Here is a 19,320-nt window from a genome sequence, read left to right as displayed (position 1 = left end):
GCAATATTGTAATGCATTACTTTTAAAAGTAACTTTCCCCAACACTATATATATATATATATATAAAACTAGCTGCATGTAATTAAAATGACAGCTCAGACAAAAATGTAAACTTCTTTCACTATGAAAAATGTTGGTGTAAAAAATAAAGCAAAATTGTCTCGATAGACAGATGTTTGCAAACTGCAATTGATTCTTAGTAGGCCCATATGGAGTCTGTGTGCTTTATTAAAAGTTTATTTTCAAGTTTATTCAATAATTTGCCAAATTTAATGATGTTTTCAGCTACCAATACAATAATGAATTTAATAGAATTTTACCCCAAATCAATGAAGAAAATGCCAAAATTTGGGCCCACTTATTAGGACTCCTCAATCCAAACCTCAAGTCCTTTTTTTCCCAGTGTTTGATTTCCCAGTGATCCTGACTGTGTTTGTGAAAGTTAATTTCCTTCTTTCACTATGATGTTCACCCCTTGAATGTTTTCTCCTAGCTAAAGCTATGAGGATTGTCTCACTTCCTTTGATTACCACCTGATTCCTTCAGTCACAGCCTGCACTGTTTTACTCCTGTTTTTACTGACACTTAATTCAGTCTAGATCACTGTTGGGATTTGTTTATATAGATAGACAGATTTCAGTAAGTGTATATTGGCGGGGCTTGAGAGCTGCAGTCTGTTCTGGGAGAGTAGCTCCACTCACACTCCTTATTTCCTCTGCGACTGATCTCATTTGCTCCTCTGCCTCCTTAAAGGAAATGACTCTGATGGCTTTCAGTCACTTTAGTTTTGACAAACGCTCAGAGCTTTTTTCGGTCAGTTGTGCACTTGCACGTTTATCAGACTCAATATATAATGTAATATTCCTGATCAGTTCTCCCACCCTAAACATGTCAACAAGAATGACACGAATTAGTTTAAGAAAAAAGAAAAACTGCATTTTTTTTTTTGAAACAAAAACATCTGCAATTTAAATGTCTAATCCTTGAATTTGTTTGTAATTCATCCCTAAAATATTATAGGAAATATAAATAGAAAAATGTGTGGTGTGTGTGTATTCACACACCTAGGCTGTTTTATAACACAAAACAATCATAATCATGCTCATCATCATGAAAAGGAAGCTCATGCAGGTTAGATTAGTGAGGTTAATGTCTAACAAAGTGATCAACAGAGTCTTTATATGGTGTAACACCTGTGGTCACAGTTCTGTCACTGCAAACACAGACAAAAAAATGCCTCGAGACCTCATCTGTCATTCAGAACACCAGCTATCGTGTCATTTTTATACAGAAATAAACTTCTCTCCATCTCTCTCAGGCTCACAGTGTGTGTGTGTGTGTACTTGTGTTTATGTGTCCTTTTGAGTCCAACTCAAGGTCCAGCTTACTGACCGGAACTCATCTTTCTGGTCACTGATTCCCCAGCTTATAAAAGTTTTACTAAATGCATAATTTTAGCATATTCCAGCCATTCTTACAAAAGTATATCATATGTAATGTATCTGTAAATCCTTCAATCAAATATCTATGAACGGACTGGCCAACTCTGATGGCTTGGTGACATTAATAATACTTTTGGGTTCAAACTGCAGGCAAATTAGCCATATTTACAACAACTACCAGTGGAGGAAAAGGAAGAGGCTTTGTCGGGGAGACAGCAGAGCCTTTGATAGTGTCAAGGAACAACATAAAAACCTCTTGGTCCGAAGAGAAAAAACGAACAAATTATTCGTCCGACACAGTCACACTCCACTGCAGCTTTCACAACAGAAGTAGTTTCACATCCTGGAAAAAAATATGTAATTTCTGTAAGTTTGGTATTAACTGCTGTTAATCATTGAGAACTGACCAGTGCCCAAAATGTGTGAGAAAGGTTGAAATGCAGCATGCATTAAAATTCTGTTCCAGCAGCAGATCTGGTCTTGTGAATAACGCACATTGTGGTATAAGATTTCAGACGTTTCATATGATCTTTTTATATAGCGATTTTATTTCAGTCTATTTATGGAAGAAACAAAAATGCTGAATTTTCACACTTTTACTGCTGATGTGCTGATCAATGTTCTTGCCCATCTAAAAGTCAGATTTCTCTTTCCAGAATCAAATAAATAAAGAAATGGCAAAGAATGAGGAGGAATGATGAAAATGCAGTGTGGATCTACGATAAGTGATTTCCCCTCACAAAACGGTTGCAAAACTAGAAACACTACAGGAACTAAAACTAACAAATAAATATACCAATTAATCTAGTATCTTTTATTTCAGCATTGGGTCTACTGATAAGAGCTGCCTTTGGTGAAAAAATATCTAGAAATGTAAGCTTAATTTAAGATAAAGTAAATAAATGAAATGAAGGAATTAAAAAAGTATTTATTTAGATATGTTTAGATATAATATGTTTATAAGGCAGTATTTATTTATTTATATAGTGGCATATAGTAGTCCTCCTGAGACCCTGCATCCTCATATGAGGACATTATATTTTAGTGAATTTCTCTGAGACTATACATGCCACAGTTTTAAGTCTGGATGTCCTGTACAGAGCACATGCAGGCCTTTTCAGAGATACCAAATGATTGGATGTTTCACCATGACCACTCCCTCTCCTTGGTCATCAAAAATGTCTGATATTAATTTAGTGACACTTTATGGAAATATGATAATATTTTGTAATTATCATTTAAAGTTTGGGAGACACAACAAATGAATAGTGAAAGAAATTATGTTTCAATATTCCTATGAAATATGATATATTATTATGAAAATCTTGTCAATTAGTACTCCCATTATTACACTTCTTGTTTCATTACATGTTGCCCCAAAAACACATGAATATGCAAATTAGATGTAGTTTATAGATACATTGTATATAATGAGAAAACCTGTTTATGGCCATTTTACACACATTTTGCAGAAAGAAAAATGGTATATCAAATCATTCTGTTATAACATAATTGAGAATCATCTTTATACAAAGTTTGGTAAAAAAAAAAAAAATCCTGAAAACTAAAAATGTATTGGTGATTTAAAAAATCTATTGTTTTTGCCTATGCATGTTCATTCATGTCTTTTTTTTAATTTTTTTTAATTGAGTTCCGATGTCCTCTACCGAGGACATAGCATAACTTATGAACGAAATATCATTTAAAATTTATTTTTTTTTTTTTACATTTTTGTTTATGCTCTAAACAATGTAAAGACATGAAAAAAACTATTTTTTTTCCTAAAAATCTTTTCTCGGGTCTTAAAAGGTTAATATGGAAAGTTACCCCAAAGGTATCAAAACACGTCAAGACTGAACATTTCAAACACGTATACTTGAATAAGCCTAATTTATATTAGCATATTCATAACTGAGTAAACATCATTTGCATAAGGTGCAACAGCCAATGACCATGAAGTCAGCTCCGCCCATCAGGAACGTGGAACTACTTCCTTCAGCAGGTGCGCTCGTGCTCCGGACAACTGCAAAACTTTGCGTAAAGACGCTTTAGTCTCGTGTTTTCTAGTTCTTAAAAACATTTTTAATTTCAGTTAATTTCACACGCTTGTTAAGGTCGCGAGGACTTTCAACGAGACCGGATTGAGCTCCTGAGCGCCTTGTTGGACTCCGGGATCACTAAGGATGTGCTGGTCCAGGCGCTGGAGGATTTATGTCCGTGTCCTGCCGAATTCGGAATAAAAATGGAAAAACCCTTGTCCCCGGCTAGTGTCAACGGCGGCAGCGACTCCAATGACTCCAAGCCGGTGTTTCTGACTCTCACCAGCTCGCAGGGTAAAGCGGGCAAACTGTCCGGTGATGAAGGCTCGGATGACGGGGATGACTTCGACACGCCGCCGATCCTGCGGGAGCTGCAGTCTCTCAACACCGAGGAGGCCGCGGAGCAGCGCGCGGAGGTCGAGCGCATGCTGTCGTGAGTTATTCAGATACTTGACTTTTCAGTTCATTAACTACATGGCGTCTTATTAAAATATTATATGCAGATAATTCAGGGCAACATGTTACATTACACAGTAGGCCTACATGTTATTTATTTTTAAAATTTCAGTAGCAGTAAAAAGAACAGTGCGAACAATGAGCAGATCAATAAAAATGTGACCCTGGAGCACAAAACCAGTCTTAAGTCGTATTTGTAGCAATAGCCAAAAATACACTGTAGGGTAAAGGGGGCAAACTGTCCGGTGATGAAGGCTCGGATGACGGGGATGACTTCGACACGCCGCCGATCCTGCGGGAGCTGCAGTCTCTCAACACCGAGGAGGCCGCGGAGCAGCGCGCGGAGGTCGAGCGCATGCTGTCGTGAGTTATTCAGATACTTGACTTTTCAGTTCATTAACTACATGGCGTCTTATTAAAATATTATATGCAGATAATTCAGGGCAACATGTTACATTACACAGTAGGCCTACATGTTATTTATTTTTAAAATTTCAGTAGCAGTAAAAAGAACAGTGCGAACAATGAGCAGATCAATAAAAATGTGACCCTGGAGCACAAAACCAGTCTTAAGTCGTATTTGTAGCAATAGCCAAAAATACATTTTATGGGTCAAAATTATTGATTTTTATTTTATGCCAAAAATCATTAGGATATTACGTAAAGATCATGTTCCATGAAGATATTTTGTAAACGTCCTACTGTAAATATATTAAAACTAAATTTTTATTAGTAGCCTAATATGCATTGCTAAGAACTTAATTTGGACAACTTTAAAGGTGATTTTCTCAATATTTTGATTTTTTTGCACCCCCAGATTCCAGATTTTCAAATATATTTATTTATACATCTCAATTGCGAAAAATTGACCCTTATGACTGGTTTTGTGGTCCAGGGTCACAAATAACAGTGTGCCTAGTTCTTATTTCTCAGTAGAAACTTAGCTAATTACACTGTAACAAACCCTAGCGTAAAGTTTGACCTAGTGCACTGAAACGATTCAGTTTTATCCTATTATTTATTTGTTTCAACTTTTTGCATGTCAAAACATTTATAAAATGATATGACAACCAATAGACTACCAAAATTACTGTGATGTAGCCTAGTTATTATTGATCTTTTCGGTATTATTTTAATAGGCCTATTGTTTTAATTAGTAGCTAAAATATGTAACTTTTTGTAAATGTGAGCAAAAATCGAAACGTTCCTATTTAAAAGTATAAGAAGATTGACGTAAGTCAAAACGAAACCACGTGTAGTTGTTATTAATTTATTTCTATAAATCATCAACAGAAAGATACACAATGTCGTATGAATAGAGGGAAAAGATATCTAGTTATTCATTGTCCGAAGTTATAGTCTTAAATCAACATCCTCGAGCACTCTCTAATGTGAGGGGTTATTTCCCCAAACAAACATTAGCAGACATTTTCCTTTTTCGTTTAAGCGTATTAAAACGACCACAAGCGTTTTACTCGTTGTAGGCTATATGCGGAGTGCTGGTCAATATTTATTTCACAAATATAGCCCAATTAAAAGGCGATATTTGTCGTCGTAGGCTTATATTTTAAATGATATAGCCTACAAATGTCGCGCATAATATTATAACATGACTATTTCTTAATTATTATATTGTTCTTATATATACGCTTAGCCTATGAATCCCAAATGACTGTCGACTAGGCTAAGTATCGAGGGTGAAAGTCTCTTTTAGAAATTTAAATTTTTTTTTTACCTTGAATAAAAATACTTTTGGAATATATTGGATGCTATTTTTATTTATTTATTGAATTATTATTAAATGTCATTGCATGTCGATTATTAATTGTAGCCTATTTTATACGTTTGTACATTAATTATTTACATGCTTCGACATTTCAAAACATAAAGGCATCATTTTACACGAACAAACGACATAAACGCATACAAATAATGCATAGTTCCTTGTGAATGCTCATGATAGCATTGGGTGCTGTGTTTGGCAGCGAGGACCCGTGGCGCGTGGCGCGCACCGTCAAAGGCTACATGCAGCAGCACAATATTCCTCAGCGCGAGGTGGTGGACGTGACGGGGCTCAATCAGTCTCACCTGTCGCAGCACCTCAATAAAGGCACGCCGATGAAGACGACCAAACGAGCCGCGCTTTACACCTGGTATGTCCAGAAACAGCGCGAAATCGAAAGACGTAAGTCAGCCTCCTAACATAATGTTCAAATCTTTACCATCTGTAACATAAGAACGTAGCCGGGTTTTTGTAACGCTTTATAATAAGGTTCCATTTGTTAACATTAGTTAACTACGTTAGTTAACATGAAAGAAAAATGCTTCTAAAACATTTAAAATTCTGAAAGTGAAAAAGTTCGTTTAATTCTTATTCTTAGTTTCAGCATTTACCAATACATTAAAATGAAATAAAAAGTTGTATCTGTTAATATTATTTAATAGACCTCAGAATTAACAATAAACAGCTATTTTATTAAATGTAAACAACACTTAATAAATACTGTTAGTTAATGTTAGTCAATGCATTAACTCATGGGACCTTATTGTAAAGTGTTACCTAAAGTATTTTGACATTTTTTAGCCACGCTTCAAATGAATGAATCTCTTTGCATTATACAGCCTAACAAAAATATAATGCCAAGTGACATTTATTTATTTTAAAGCTCTGTTTATTTTTTTTAATTATTTGTTTGCATCTGGTTTTATTATTTTGTTATGCATATGTTGTTGTATATTTTATATGTGTGCGTGTGTATTTGCAAAACATGTTTCATATTTTATTATATTACATTTAAAGTACACTATTATAAATGATTTGATAAATTATCCACCACATGTATTTATGTTTTGTGTTTTATTATATTACATTTTAAAGCACACTATTATAAATTATTTTATTAATTATCCACCACATTTATTTAAATCTACATAAAATCAGTATTAAAAGTCTCTTTTGTGAATCCATTTTTATATCCTGTTGTTGTTTCTTTGGTTGTATAGAACAGACGCCACTCAGAAAAAGTAAAACATACTTATTCATAAACGTGTAGACTGTTATTAGGAATATGTGTTAAATACTTACTCTGAATAGCCTACATTAATGAAGGACACTTTAATTTTTGGCTCCATTTTTGGATCCATTTTTACCCTTCTCAAAATTGCGCCTTCATTATGGACTTCCCCATCCAAACACTATCTATCATGATTCTGCCTTACTCTGCCCCAATCGTGTCCCCCTCTTATTTCCGCAGAGTTCGACCGTGTTCAGGGCTCTGACCCCAGTGACTCAGGCAGTCAGGATCAGGTCCTGTTTTTTTTCCCAGAATTCAATCATACCGGACTCAGTTCGGGGGCTGCGGGAGGTTCTGGAGGACCAATCGGAGATGAGGGGGAGCCAGGCTCTAAAAAGATGAGACGAAACCGCTTCAAATGGGGTCCAGCATCTCAGGAGATACTCTACCAGGCTTATGAACGACAGAAGAACCCCAGCAAAGAAGAAAGGGAAGCGTTGGTAGAGGAATGCAACAGGTAATGTTCTCTCTCTTGCCTTCTAGAGAGATGTTTCTTATTTTATTGTATTATATTATTTTTAGATGTATTATATCATATATGTATTGCATTTTATTATATCAGTACAATCACAAAAAATGATATCCTCTTGCACTTTAATAGGACAATTATTTATTTATTTTTATTTATACTTCATACATATATATTTTATTACAAAGTGTTAATACATTAATTACATTTGTTTCTTATTTTCTTTTGTATTTAGATGTCTTAAATGCATTCAAATAAAAATGGAATGTACAAATACTAGTTCCTTATTTTATGCATTGCTTTCAGGGCAGAGTGTGTTCAGAGGGGTGTGTCGCCCTCTAAAGCTCATGGACTTGGATCTAACCTGGTCACAGAGGTGCGTGTGTACAACTGGTTTGCTAATCGGCGTAAGGAGGAAGCCTTCAGACAGAAGTTGGCTATGGATACGTATCCAACGCACAGCATGAACCCCCTGTTGTCCCATCCATCATCACATACCCAGCACCATCTCAGCAGCTCAGATTCAAGTAAGATTTCACTGTTGTGCAAATACTCACAGGCTTTGTTTACACTTGATATTAAAGGGGTCATATGATGCGATTTCAAGTTTTCCATGTAAACCGCATAAACACATTTCATTACACCAAATACACAAAATAATGTTCTTTTTAGCAACATCATATGACCCCTTTAATATCTGTCTTGGATGATCTGATGTCTACCAAGTATTATTTAAATACTATCATAGTTTTTATTAATATTTCAAATCAGCTTTTATTTTTGTATTTTCAGTTTTGTTTTAATTTTAGTTTAATTTTGAATCATTTTGATATGTATTTTTTTTACATATTACTGTGTAGGTTTAATTGATTTTTATTTCAGTTTTATTTTTATTTATTTACAGTTAGTGATTTTAGTGCTTCAACTTAAACATTTCTGTTAATTGACAAGACAACATTTATAATTTTCGTTTAGTTTAATTTCTGAAACTAAGAAATTACAGTTTATTATACATTACTGCAGCTTTATTTCAACTAACAAAAATGTTTTTAATAGTTTTAGTTACTGGTAATTACAGCCGCCAAAATTAACCATTTTGAGTCTTACTATCAGGTGTAAACATGGTCACAGATGCAGTGTGTGTGTTTTATTGGAATTCCTCCGTCCCATTAGTGTGTGAACAAAACACACAACCGCACCCGCAGACACATGTGATACAGAAGGACATAAAATCGCTTACCGCAATCTTTAGGTCAAGTCAAGGTTCAAGTTTTGTGTCTGGGAGGGTGTGCAGCACACATTCTCTCCCTCAGAAGATCGATAGCTGGTTGGAAAAAAGTATTTTAAACCCAGAAGGATCATGCAATAGCTTAAAATGATCATATAATAAAATCAAAATGCTTCAGCTTAACATTTGACAACTACAAAAGGAGGACACTGTTCTGTTGAAAAGCTGTAAACTGTCAGCCTGTGAAATGGACCGAATTCCGCAGAATGTTTGCGATTGGATTAATATTACGTCAAGAGAGTGAGTCAGAGAACAGCGTGTTTGCTCAACCTGTGTGTTCTGCTACAGTCACTGACCTCCAACTGTTCAAAAGCTCTTTGATTGTATTTGTTTGCCCAGAGCAAGAAAAGGCACAACATTTAGCATAATCCATTTTGAGATAGGTTTATGAGAATGCATTTAAGGAATAGACGGTCTGATAAAGGCCTTTCACTGTTTGGACTGCAGACTCTTATCATTTTAGCTGCATTTTTACAGCTACACAACGAGGTCAAATAAAGATAGACAGAATCAGGTCAGTATGTGCGACTAGCAGTTTTATTTTCTTGCCGTTTTCAGCGTGACAGAACAACAAAATGAAATTTTTTTTTGTTCTGAAAGCATTAAATGTGCACAGCAATACAGTTAAAAAATATGTTTCTTATGTTTTTCAATGCAGAACTCAGGTACAGTCAACAAGGAACCAGTGAGGTCACTTCCTCGACGACCATCAGTCACCATGGCAGCAGCCAGTCAGTATTGCAACAGGTGTCTCCGGGTAGTCTGGACCCCTGCCACGGCTTGCTATCGACGGATGCCAAAATGGTAAAGCAAAATCTGTTTTAGTGTCCAGATTATTGTGTAGTCACAATGCACGCTTTGACAAGTATGGGTCTACCAGCCCTTTTTTCAACCCGAAAGTATGCATGTAGTCGCAGAGATCAATGTACGTTTTACAGACATGATTGATAAAGTCGCCTTTATTTGAAAACTGACTCAACTAGGTCAAAGAGAGCATTGATCTAGCATGTGCAGGCAGTGCACATTTGTTCACTTTTATGGCTGGTGTGAATTGGCCCCCCCAATAAACATTTGTTATGTTAGTGCGCACTCACAGTCCAAAACAACGTTTTGCACCAGAGCAAAGAATCATGCTCTAACTTGCAAAGTGTTTGTGTACCTTATATGTATTTACATTGAGTGTATGCATGTATGTGTGTGTGTCCAGATCTCAGTCTCTGGTGGAGTTTTGCCACCTGTGAGCACTTTGACCAACATTCATAGTCTGTCTCAGTCGTCTCATCATCATCATCATCATCATCATCATCAGCAAGCACAGAGCCTCATTATGAGCCTGGCTGCTCAAAGTGAGTGTATCACCATTTTATTTCATCCTTCTTCATATCTTACATCATTTTGGTTCTTAAACTGTGGTATGTATGTACACTGTAAAAAAAAAAAAACCTGTTAAATTTACAGTAAAGAAACGGCAGCTGTAAAAAATATGGTGACAGTGTTTCAGGTATTACAACATTGGTGCCAACTTATAACGATATATATTATTTAGTGATGCAATGTTAATACCAAAATCTTTTTTTTTTTATCTGTACTGTTAAATGTACTGATAACCACTATAATAATAACAGTGGCAACACAGAAAGCCATATGATAAATCATCATGTTTTCATCATAACCATAAAACCATGATGCACAGGATCATAGACACAAAAACATCATCAGGGTAACATACATGTCACTAAAATAATGTAATATACATTAAGTAAATCACAGAAAATGTAACAAAAAAAAAGAGAAGAAACAACATTATTTATATAAAATATAATCGTATGTGATCTGTCATGCAGGGACTTCTGGGAATGTCCTTTTACTGTTTTATTTGTTTTTTAATTTTTTACTGTAAATACAGTCATTCATAGTTTTTACTTGCAAATTTACCATGCACCCAAAATGCACAATTTACCATTTTACATAGTAATATGGTAAGGTAAGGTAACAGGTTTTACTGTGTCTTTTTTACAGTTGATTACAATATTAATTTATCCTTACCCTACACTGTCAAAATGTCCTCATTCATTTTTTCTAAATAGTTATTAAATAGAGTTGCAAAAAAACAATTCAAACAATTTCCCCAAACACATACTCCTCCTCCTCTCATTAGTCAGTCTAACAGACAGCCCCGCCCCCAAGCTGAGTTTGGTTGAGCCACTATTGCTGTGCTAGTTGGGATTCTCAAACAAACAATGTTTTGATAGCAGAAGTAATAGTTTGGTAAGCATCTTGGTGATCTAGTTAGATCTTATAAACATGTTTAGAGCCAGCTACCTGAATGATAACACATCTGGTTTAATGACAGAAGTTTAAAGGTCACTCTGTCGCCCCCTTGAGTTCTGAGGTGTGTGACCGCCACAGTACCGCAAGAACACGTTTTTATGCATTGGTCACACATTTGAGTTCATGTTTGTACACTTGCATAATCCAGTAAACAGACATCAGGCAGTCATAACAGAGTTCATTTACAGGTTCATTTTTAAGTCTTAAATGTACAATAGCAAAATCATCCTGTGTTTAAGCATTCAAATTATCATGGAAAACTATAATGTGACTGTTTTGGTGCAAAAAGAACATTATAAATGGACTTAAAATACTGAAAAGTGTAGGTTGTGGCCCCCTATTTTATTTATTTATTTTTATTGCAACATAAATTGTTACAGAAACCCTCCCAAAATGTAAAGGAATATTAGCTGTAGGTAATATTAGAATAGTAGAATAGTAACCACTATTCTACGAACATGTTTGACAAAATTTCCAAGGCATTTCGACAAAAACCTTTATTAAAGAATATTACCCATTCTCTTCCATAGTTCGGTAACTGTAGTGGGTTTCTTAGCCATAACTTTGTCGCCAAGTATTTTCCAGAGATTTTCAATCAGGTTTAGATCAGGATTCTGGGCCGGCCATTTCATTATTTCAATGTTCTTGGCTTCAAGGAACTGCTTTACCCGATTTGCAGTGTGACGAGGGCATTGACTTGCATAAAAATTGCAGGCTGAGCTTCAGACTGGAGAGACATTTGCAGTTTGATATTTTATCCTATCTGAGCTCTGGTTACAGGGCAACTACAACTGCGTGTTGCTCCGCTAGACGTGTGTGTGTGTGTGTGTGTGTGTGTGTGTGTGTGTGTGAGATCAACTCCCACTGCTCAGAGGCAGCATCTGGCAGAGACCTGCTGCCATATTCGTTTGAACTAGGAGCCCTTTCAAATATCTAACTCATTAAATGCTGCTTATACAGTGGAGATCAAAATTAGAGAACAATCTATAAATACTTGATTTTTTCTGAAATATTGTTAATCTTCATCGCTCAAAATGTAAAGGAATATTAGCTGTAGGTAATATTAGAATAGTAGAATAGTAACCACTATTCTACGAACATGTTTGACAAAATTTCCAAGGCATTTCGACAAAAACCTTTATTAAAGAATATTACAACTCAAATTTTGGAGGGTTACAGCTGTCAGAAATTAGTAGGAAGTGTAGAGGCCCTTGCTTTGAATGACTTCAGCATATCGGCGGCCGCAGGATATCACTAGTTTCTCACACTGCTCTTGTGTGGTCTTGGTCCACTCTTCTTCCAGTCTCTTCCATAGTTCGGTAACTGTAGTGGGTTTCTTAGCCATAACTTTGTCGCCAAGGATTTGCCAGATTTGCAGTGTGACGAGGGCATTGACTTGCATAATAATTGCAGGCTGATTGGGAGATGCTTGCAGCGAAGGAACCACATGTTGCTGAAGGAGGTTCTGATAAACATTTGCATTCAGTCTGCCATGTAGCTGTATAAGAGGCCCAACTCCTGCTGCACAAAACATCCCCCAAAACATGAAACATCTTCCTCCACCTTTCACTGACTTCTTTACACACTTTGGCTTCAGTCTTTCCCCAGTTTGACGCTGAACAAATGTTTCCCATCAGACCCAAATAAATTAAACTTGCTCTCATAACTAAAGTGAACTTTGGATCACTTCTTCTCTCTCCACACAACATGCTCCTCAGCAAAGATGAGTCTTGCCTTTTGATTCTTTCTGCTGATGAGAGGCTTGGTCACTGCAGAGTGCGCTTTCAGTCCGACTTCTCCTAAACGTGCAGAGACAGAACCTTACCCTGATCAGCGCTGAACTGGCGAGCAATTCCAGCTGCAGTGTTGAATCGATTCCCCATTGAGAGTCTCCGCATTATCCCACCTTCTCGTGCATTTGTCTTACATGACAACCAGTCTTTTTGGGGGACTTGAATGAATTAGTGTCATTGTAAAACTGCAATATTTGGATAATTACAGATTTGGAACAACCAACTTCTCTTGCAGTGGCTGAAAGGGTCATCCCTTTGGCCTTCATCTGGACCGCCTCCTGTCGCAGGCTTTCAGTCAACTTAAGAGCAGCCCGCCATCTTTGCAATCTCAGTGAAAATTGGAGGAATGCTGCCAGTTAAATAGAGTTTGTCATATAATTAATTAAGGAAATTAGCACCATGTGCCAAATTAACACCAATGACTTGGAGGTATCTGTAAGTGTTCTCTAATTTTGATCAGAGTTATTTTTCAAATATCTAATTTAAGTTTTTTTTAAGTTCTGCAAAATGTTAATTATTTTACCAAAATAAGAGGGATCATACAAAATGCATGTTGTTTTTTATTTAGTACTGACCTGAATAAAATATTCCACATAAAAGACGTTTACATATAGTCCACAAGAGAAAATAATAGTTGAATTTATAAAAAGGACTCCGTTCAAAAGTTTACATATTCTTGATTCTTAATACGGTGTTGTTACCTGAATGATCCACAACTGTTTTTTTTTTTATGATAGTTGTTCATGAGTCCCTTGTTTGTCCTGAACAGTTAAACTGCCCGCTGCTCTTCAGAAAAATCCTTCAGGTCCCACAAATTCTATGGTTTTTCAGCATCTTTTGCATATTTGAACCCTCTCCAGTGACTCTATAATTTTGAGATCCATCTTTTCACACTGAGGACAATTGAGGGACTTACATGCAACTATTACAAAAGGTTCAAACGCTCACTGATGCTCCAGAAGGAAACATAATGCATCAAGAGCCTGGAGGTGAAAAATACTAAGGAAAGAAATGCTTTTTCTTGATGGGAAAATTCTGTTTAATCAGTTTGCAAACATTTAGTCTAGTTTAGTTAACTATAATAATCCATCCTGATATATATGTCATTTAAATAATATATTAAGTATAGTATCTATAAAGGATTATTATTATTTTAGTTATTGTAGAACACTTTGACCCGAAAAGTTATGACTTTAACAGTGTTAATGTTTTTCCAGGTCTGACGTCTCCTCAGTCTCAGAGTGTGCCTGTCATCAACAGCTTGTCTGGACTCACAACCCTGCAGCCCATGCAGTTCCCTCAGAGCACCAGCCTGACACAGCTGACCACAGCTCACATCTCCCAGCAGCCCTTCACACAGTCACACAGTAAATACAATTGCTTCTCATCTTATGACAGCAGAAAACATTGTGATTCTGAATAACGATGTGCAAAACTCACATTTTGCTTGTCTTTTTCAGTGTACTCTCCCAAACAAGAAGTTGGCCAGTTTTCCCATCCATCTCGATACACGACCATGGACACCAGCACCATCTCACACCTGGGCTCCAGCAAGCAGGTCAAACTTCAGTTTCCTGTACTTTTTATCCACCTCATGTTTGGCCATTTGTAACTTGAATGCACGAGGCTTCCGGTGTCATTCGCTTCCAGTTATTTTAGCTGTACAAAAACACTGCTTGATATTGCAAACTGGTATTTATGTTATTTTTGACATATTATCATAATCATAAACACTTGTGTTTAGAACACTTGTGTTATTCTTCTAGTTATTAACTACAGCAGCTAATGAATCAGAAGTCTTGCACATTCACAGAAAATGGAAAATAAGGTGGATAGATTTTTATACAGATATTTCTCTCTATATACATAAACTGTGCATATCCGTATTGGTCATTAAGATGTATAATTGTTACTCTCTGTTGTCACTGCAGTGTCCTTTGCAGGCCTGGTGAACAAATGCACCGGAGCAAGAACTTCCTCTGCAGCTTAGCAACAGCAGTGCATGATATCTGCGTTTCTCGGTTACTTTGGTAACCTGTCAGCATGGAGAACCAACAGGAGCAGCACCGCCTCTGGATTCTGCATCAAATGAAGACTAGTGATTGGTATATTATGCCTTTAAGCCATAATGGATGACAGAACAAAATGGCAGAACTTGCTAAGACGATTAAATACTGAGCCGAAGCTTTCACACCCATTGGTTTTAGGTGATGAAATCTTCAGTGATACTGTACATACAATTTAATAAGAAAATATGGATTGTTGTAAAATAAGGTCAACTTTTCAGGCAAGACAACAGGAAAAAAAAAAAGTCAGTCGTTTCACAGATACGTTTTTTTTTTTTTCCATACACACATTTGAGATTTGAAATGTATCCCATATTCTAAAAGAAAATCATCACATTACCGTGTAAATTCACGTTTTTTTTCCCCAATATCAAAATGGTCTTTCCATTTCAATGCACATGGACTTGCACATAAAAGTGATCCCAAAAGATGCTATAAATATAATTGCTTCTCAGGGATTGATTTCACACTACTCCATCGTACTCCACTGTAGAATATATATAAAGGCTTTGCTGTTTTTTATATGTTTTGGAATCACCTCAATCATATTTATATATGTGTAAATTGATAAATAATACATTTTTGAAGAATATCTTTTGGCTCTGGTGCTCATTTTTATTAATTAATGAGACATTTGATTAATTATTCATTATTTATTGCAGCAAAAATGTTTGTCCGGTAATGTACTATGGCAGAAAGTAGGACCACAGTTTGCATTGTAAATGTTTTCACACACTAATGGAAACTCAGAGGTGTGAAGGAGAGGTAGAGACCGAGATGGGCAATAAAAGGGTGTGTTTTTGTTTTCCATGCCCCATTAGGTCTATTTCCCTTGTTGTCTCACTGTTCAATGGGCATGCATGTAGCATCTGAGTTCACCTTTAGGAAGTGAACAGGTGAAGTCATTTCCTTGGCTCTTCTCACATGACTTCTCTAGCATGTGATAACAGTTTTTTCCATGGAAACTAAATTACCTAAACCAAGACCCTGGGGATTAATTAGTGGATGACTACAAAAGTAAACTGTACCAGTCGTTGACACTGAAGAAAACCACTACTGCTTAATTTTCTTAATTGAAATGGCAGTGGTTCTAAATTTTTACATAGTTCAGAAAATAATAGGAAAATATGCAACATTTAGCACATGCAGCATTGGGTCGCTCCTTGTGCAAAGTAAAGATAAAGAATTGTTTGTTGCCCAAAACAAAAAGTTATTACATTTGAGATTGTTTGCTTTATGTAGGCAATTCAGTTATGCTATTGTTATTGTTACAGAAGAAGAGGACCATTGCAAATACAGTGGGGTTCTGTTCGTTTTTTTTGTTTTTTTAAAGAAATGAACACTTTTATTCAGCAGGGATGCATTCAATTGATAAAAAGTTACAGTAAAGACTTCTACATGCTGTTCTTTTGAACTTTCTATTTATAAAAGAATCCTCAAAAATACTAAGCTGCACAACTGTTTTCAACACTGATAATAATGAATGTTTCTTGAGGACCAAATCAGCATATTAGAATAATTTCAGAAGGAAATTAAATAGAAGGAATTAAAATGGCTTACAATTACTATCCTTACATGTTCAGAAAAGCGTTGAGACTAAGATGTTCCTGAAGTCCTTCATTTAACAATGGTGCCTTTATTAGTGAAAGTACATTGATCTCAACAACAAACATATCATTAGTAACAAGCTAAAGCTTTCCATCACATTTTTTCTGCAGATCCATATCATCCTAAGTTTCTGAACTAGTCTGTGTATGAACTGAATCCACTGTATTGTAATTGTAACATGTTAGCATTTAGCATAATAGTTTCTCCTGTAAAGTCCAGAAGAGGCAGCAGAGGACACATGCTGGGATGAGGACAACGTGGAGGCGTGGAGCAGTGAATGTGCAGACATGCCCTTCAGGACAGGTCGGCAGAAGAGATCTTACGTAGCTACTGCTGGACACTCACTGGGGTCAAAGGTCAGAAAGACAGGAGACAGAAAAGCTGACTTTACTCCTGTAATCCTCCGTGCACTTCCCACACTGCCATAGCTTAGTGTTAAAGGAATGTTCAGGATTCAAAACAAGTTGCTTTATCAACAGATTATCCAAGACATTCTGGAGAGTTTAAAAGCAGAACTGTAACGTTTGTGGGTTTGTTGTGACACTATTGTTCTTCTGTACAACAATGCTTTATTTGAGCTGTAAAGATTCAATGGTCCCTTATGATTCTATTGTTCTAATGAACTGTTGGTAATGCATGACCAGCATATCCCTTGTGAGAGTAGATCTCTCTATGTAAACAGACCTTTTCTTGTATTTTTTTAGGTCTCGTGCAAAAGTTCCAGCCTTGACTGGCTTTGCATGGTAATCACAGTGGGTCAAATATGATGCTGGTCTGATAAAATTGGAGAAAGGGCTATTATTACTTGACAATTTCCACCCCCTGTCTAGCTATTAGGGGGTCCAGTGTGTAGGCCAAACATCAGCCCACAGTGACCCCATACTGAGATCTCATTGACTTGTTCACTTGGACAGTTTCAAACATGCTGACAAAAGATATTGTTCAGTCATCAAACATTTTAAAGTAAGGTATATATTATTGTATTTATTTTCATTATTTACAGGAATTATGCAAATAATTTGCAAAATCTTTATGAAAGTTTGGTGTCAGTAAGAATTAAAAAAAAAAGAAATTAGAACTTTTATTATTATTGTAAGGATGTACAATATTAAACGGAGCAAGTGACAGTAATGATTCCTGTTTCAAATCAAAAAATCCTGAAAAAAAAAACCTTTCAAAACTGTTTTTAACATTTTTATGTTATTGTAAGAAAAAAAAAAGTAATTGTAGTAATTGTTGAGCAGCAAATCGTCATATTAAAATGAGTCATGTGACACTGAACACTAGAGTAATGATGCTGAAAATTCAGCTTTGCTATCAGGAATTTATGACATTTTAAAATATATTTAAGTTGACAACAGCTATTTCAAATTATATATAATTATGTTAAATTTAAAATTTAATAACATTTCACAATAATACTGTTTCCTATATATTTGATCAAATAAATGTAGCCTTGGTGAGCATAAGAGAAAAACATTGCAGAATCAAGTACAGACCCCGAGCGGTATATGGAGCTTATAATATGACAAAACAAATTGAATTTGTATTGTGTACATTTGAATTATTGACAAGTGTCATTTAACAAAACTGAATATTATGTGGCATTTAACATAGTTCTGAATTAGATTTTTTTGAACTTGAATATTAAACATTTGAAATTTAACACAACTGAATATTTTTTAGAGAGTTTTATAGACATGTATTTTCAAACAGCGAATTTTTTTGTTCTGAAATCTTAGACTGCAAATATTCAGTTTTTTAAAACACAGCTTCAAGTTTGCAAGATGAAGAGTAAATTCGGAACATCAAATTCAATATTCTAAAATTCAATAGGCAGAAATTCAGATCGTAGAGAAAGTAGGTCAGAGGTAATCCACAGGGAAGAGTAGATGATCTCCGAAAAGTCAAACGAAGCATTTTGGCCAATTAGTAGTTTTCTGGCGTGAGCGTGTGGTTCAAGATCTACCTCATCATGAATCGCCCAGAGGTAGCCTAAGCGATTCTTAAACATTTTTGGTTTATATACGTATATGTTAGGTCAGCAATTAGCATTCTCAGCATGTGAAACATTTGTCTAAGCCAGTGGTTCTCAACCTTTTTTACTCCAAGGCCCCCCTCCTCTCCAAATTAATACATACTTTGCAAAAATGTCCCTGCAGATATTCTTCACAACTTAAAAGTACTTAAAATAGGTAAACCTTAATTATACAGTAACTTTAACAAATAAGCACAAGTCAACCTGCCATACCAAACAAGACCACAGGGAGACGCCAAAGGACTGCATACACAGATCCATGCAGAACAACTAAACACACCAAAATGAAACCATTCTGAATGTGTGGAAACTCAGCGATCGGAAGGCGGGTCGATGTCATCGGTGAATAGTTCCTCTGTCAGAATAAGCGAATTTGAAGCGTTTGATGCCCATATGTACATAACTGATCCTCAGAAACTTTTCAAGATCTACCTGATCATGAATCGCCCAGAGGTAGCCTAAGTGATTCTTAAACATTTATGGTTTATATACTTATATGTTAGGTTAGCATTCTCAGCATGTGAAACATTTGTCTAAGCCAGTGGTTCTCAACCTTTTTTACTCCAAGGCCCCCCTCCTCTCCAAATTAATACATACTTTGCAAAAATGTCCCTGCAGATATTCTTCACAACTTAAAAGTACTTAAAATAGGTAAACCTTAATTATACAGTAACTTTAAAGGGGTCATATGATGCTTTTTTAAAGATCATTATTTT

General features: G+C 35.8%; 1 protein-coding gene across 1 annotated transcript; it reads left to right on the top strand.

The window, feature by feature from the left end:
* The first annotated feature begins 3,395 nt into the window (after positions 1-3,395).
* On the top strand, positions 3,396-15,494 carry LOC107704798 (hepatocyte nuclear factor 1-beta-B-like). Its single transcript, XM_016507826.1, has 10 exons — positions 3,396-3,444; positions 3,557-3,914; positions 5,923-6,122; positions 7,192-7,468; positions 7,787-8,007; positions 9,427-9,572; positions 9,976-10,114; positions 14,110-14,259; positions 14,353-14,450; positions 14,824-15,494. Exons 1-10 carry the CDS (start codon positions 3,396-3,398, stop codon positions 14,842-14,844), a joined length of 1,659 nt encoding a protein of 552 aa, XP_016363312.1. The 3' UTR covers positions 14,845-15,494.
* The last annotated feature ends 3,826 nt before the right edge of the window (positions 15,495-19,320 follow it).

This window comes from Sinocyclocheilus anshuiensis, unplaced genomic scaffold, assembly GCF_001515605.1.
Source record: "Sinocyclocheilus anshuiensis isolate Anshui unplaced genomic scaffold, SAMN03320099.WGS_v1.1 scaffold2304, whole genome shotgun sequence".
In the NCBI taxonomy this organism is placed as follows: Eukaryota; Metazoa; Chordata; class Actinopteri; order Cypriniformes; family Cyprinidae; genus Sinocyclocheilus; species Sinocyclocheilus anshuiensis.
This window is presented reverse-complemented; position numbering and strand designations above follow the sequence as displayed.

Excerpts from the sequence above, each read along its gene's own strand:
- LOC107704798 (XM_016507826.1), top strand. The coding sequence starts at position 3,396 with ATGAAGTCAGCTCCGCCCATCAGGAACGTGGAACTACTTCCTTCAGCA. Across the intron at positions 3,445-3,556 it reads GGAACTACTTCCTTCAGCAG|GTCGCGAGGACTTTCAACGA; the intron begins GTGCGCTCGTGC and ends ACGCTTGTTAAG. Across the intron at positions 6,123-7,191 it reads ACAGCGCGAAATCGAAAGAC|AGTTCGACCGTGTTCAGGGC; the intron begins GTAAGTCAGCCT and ends TTATTTCCGCAG.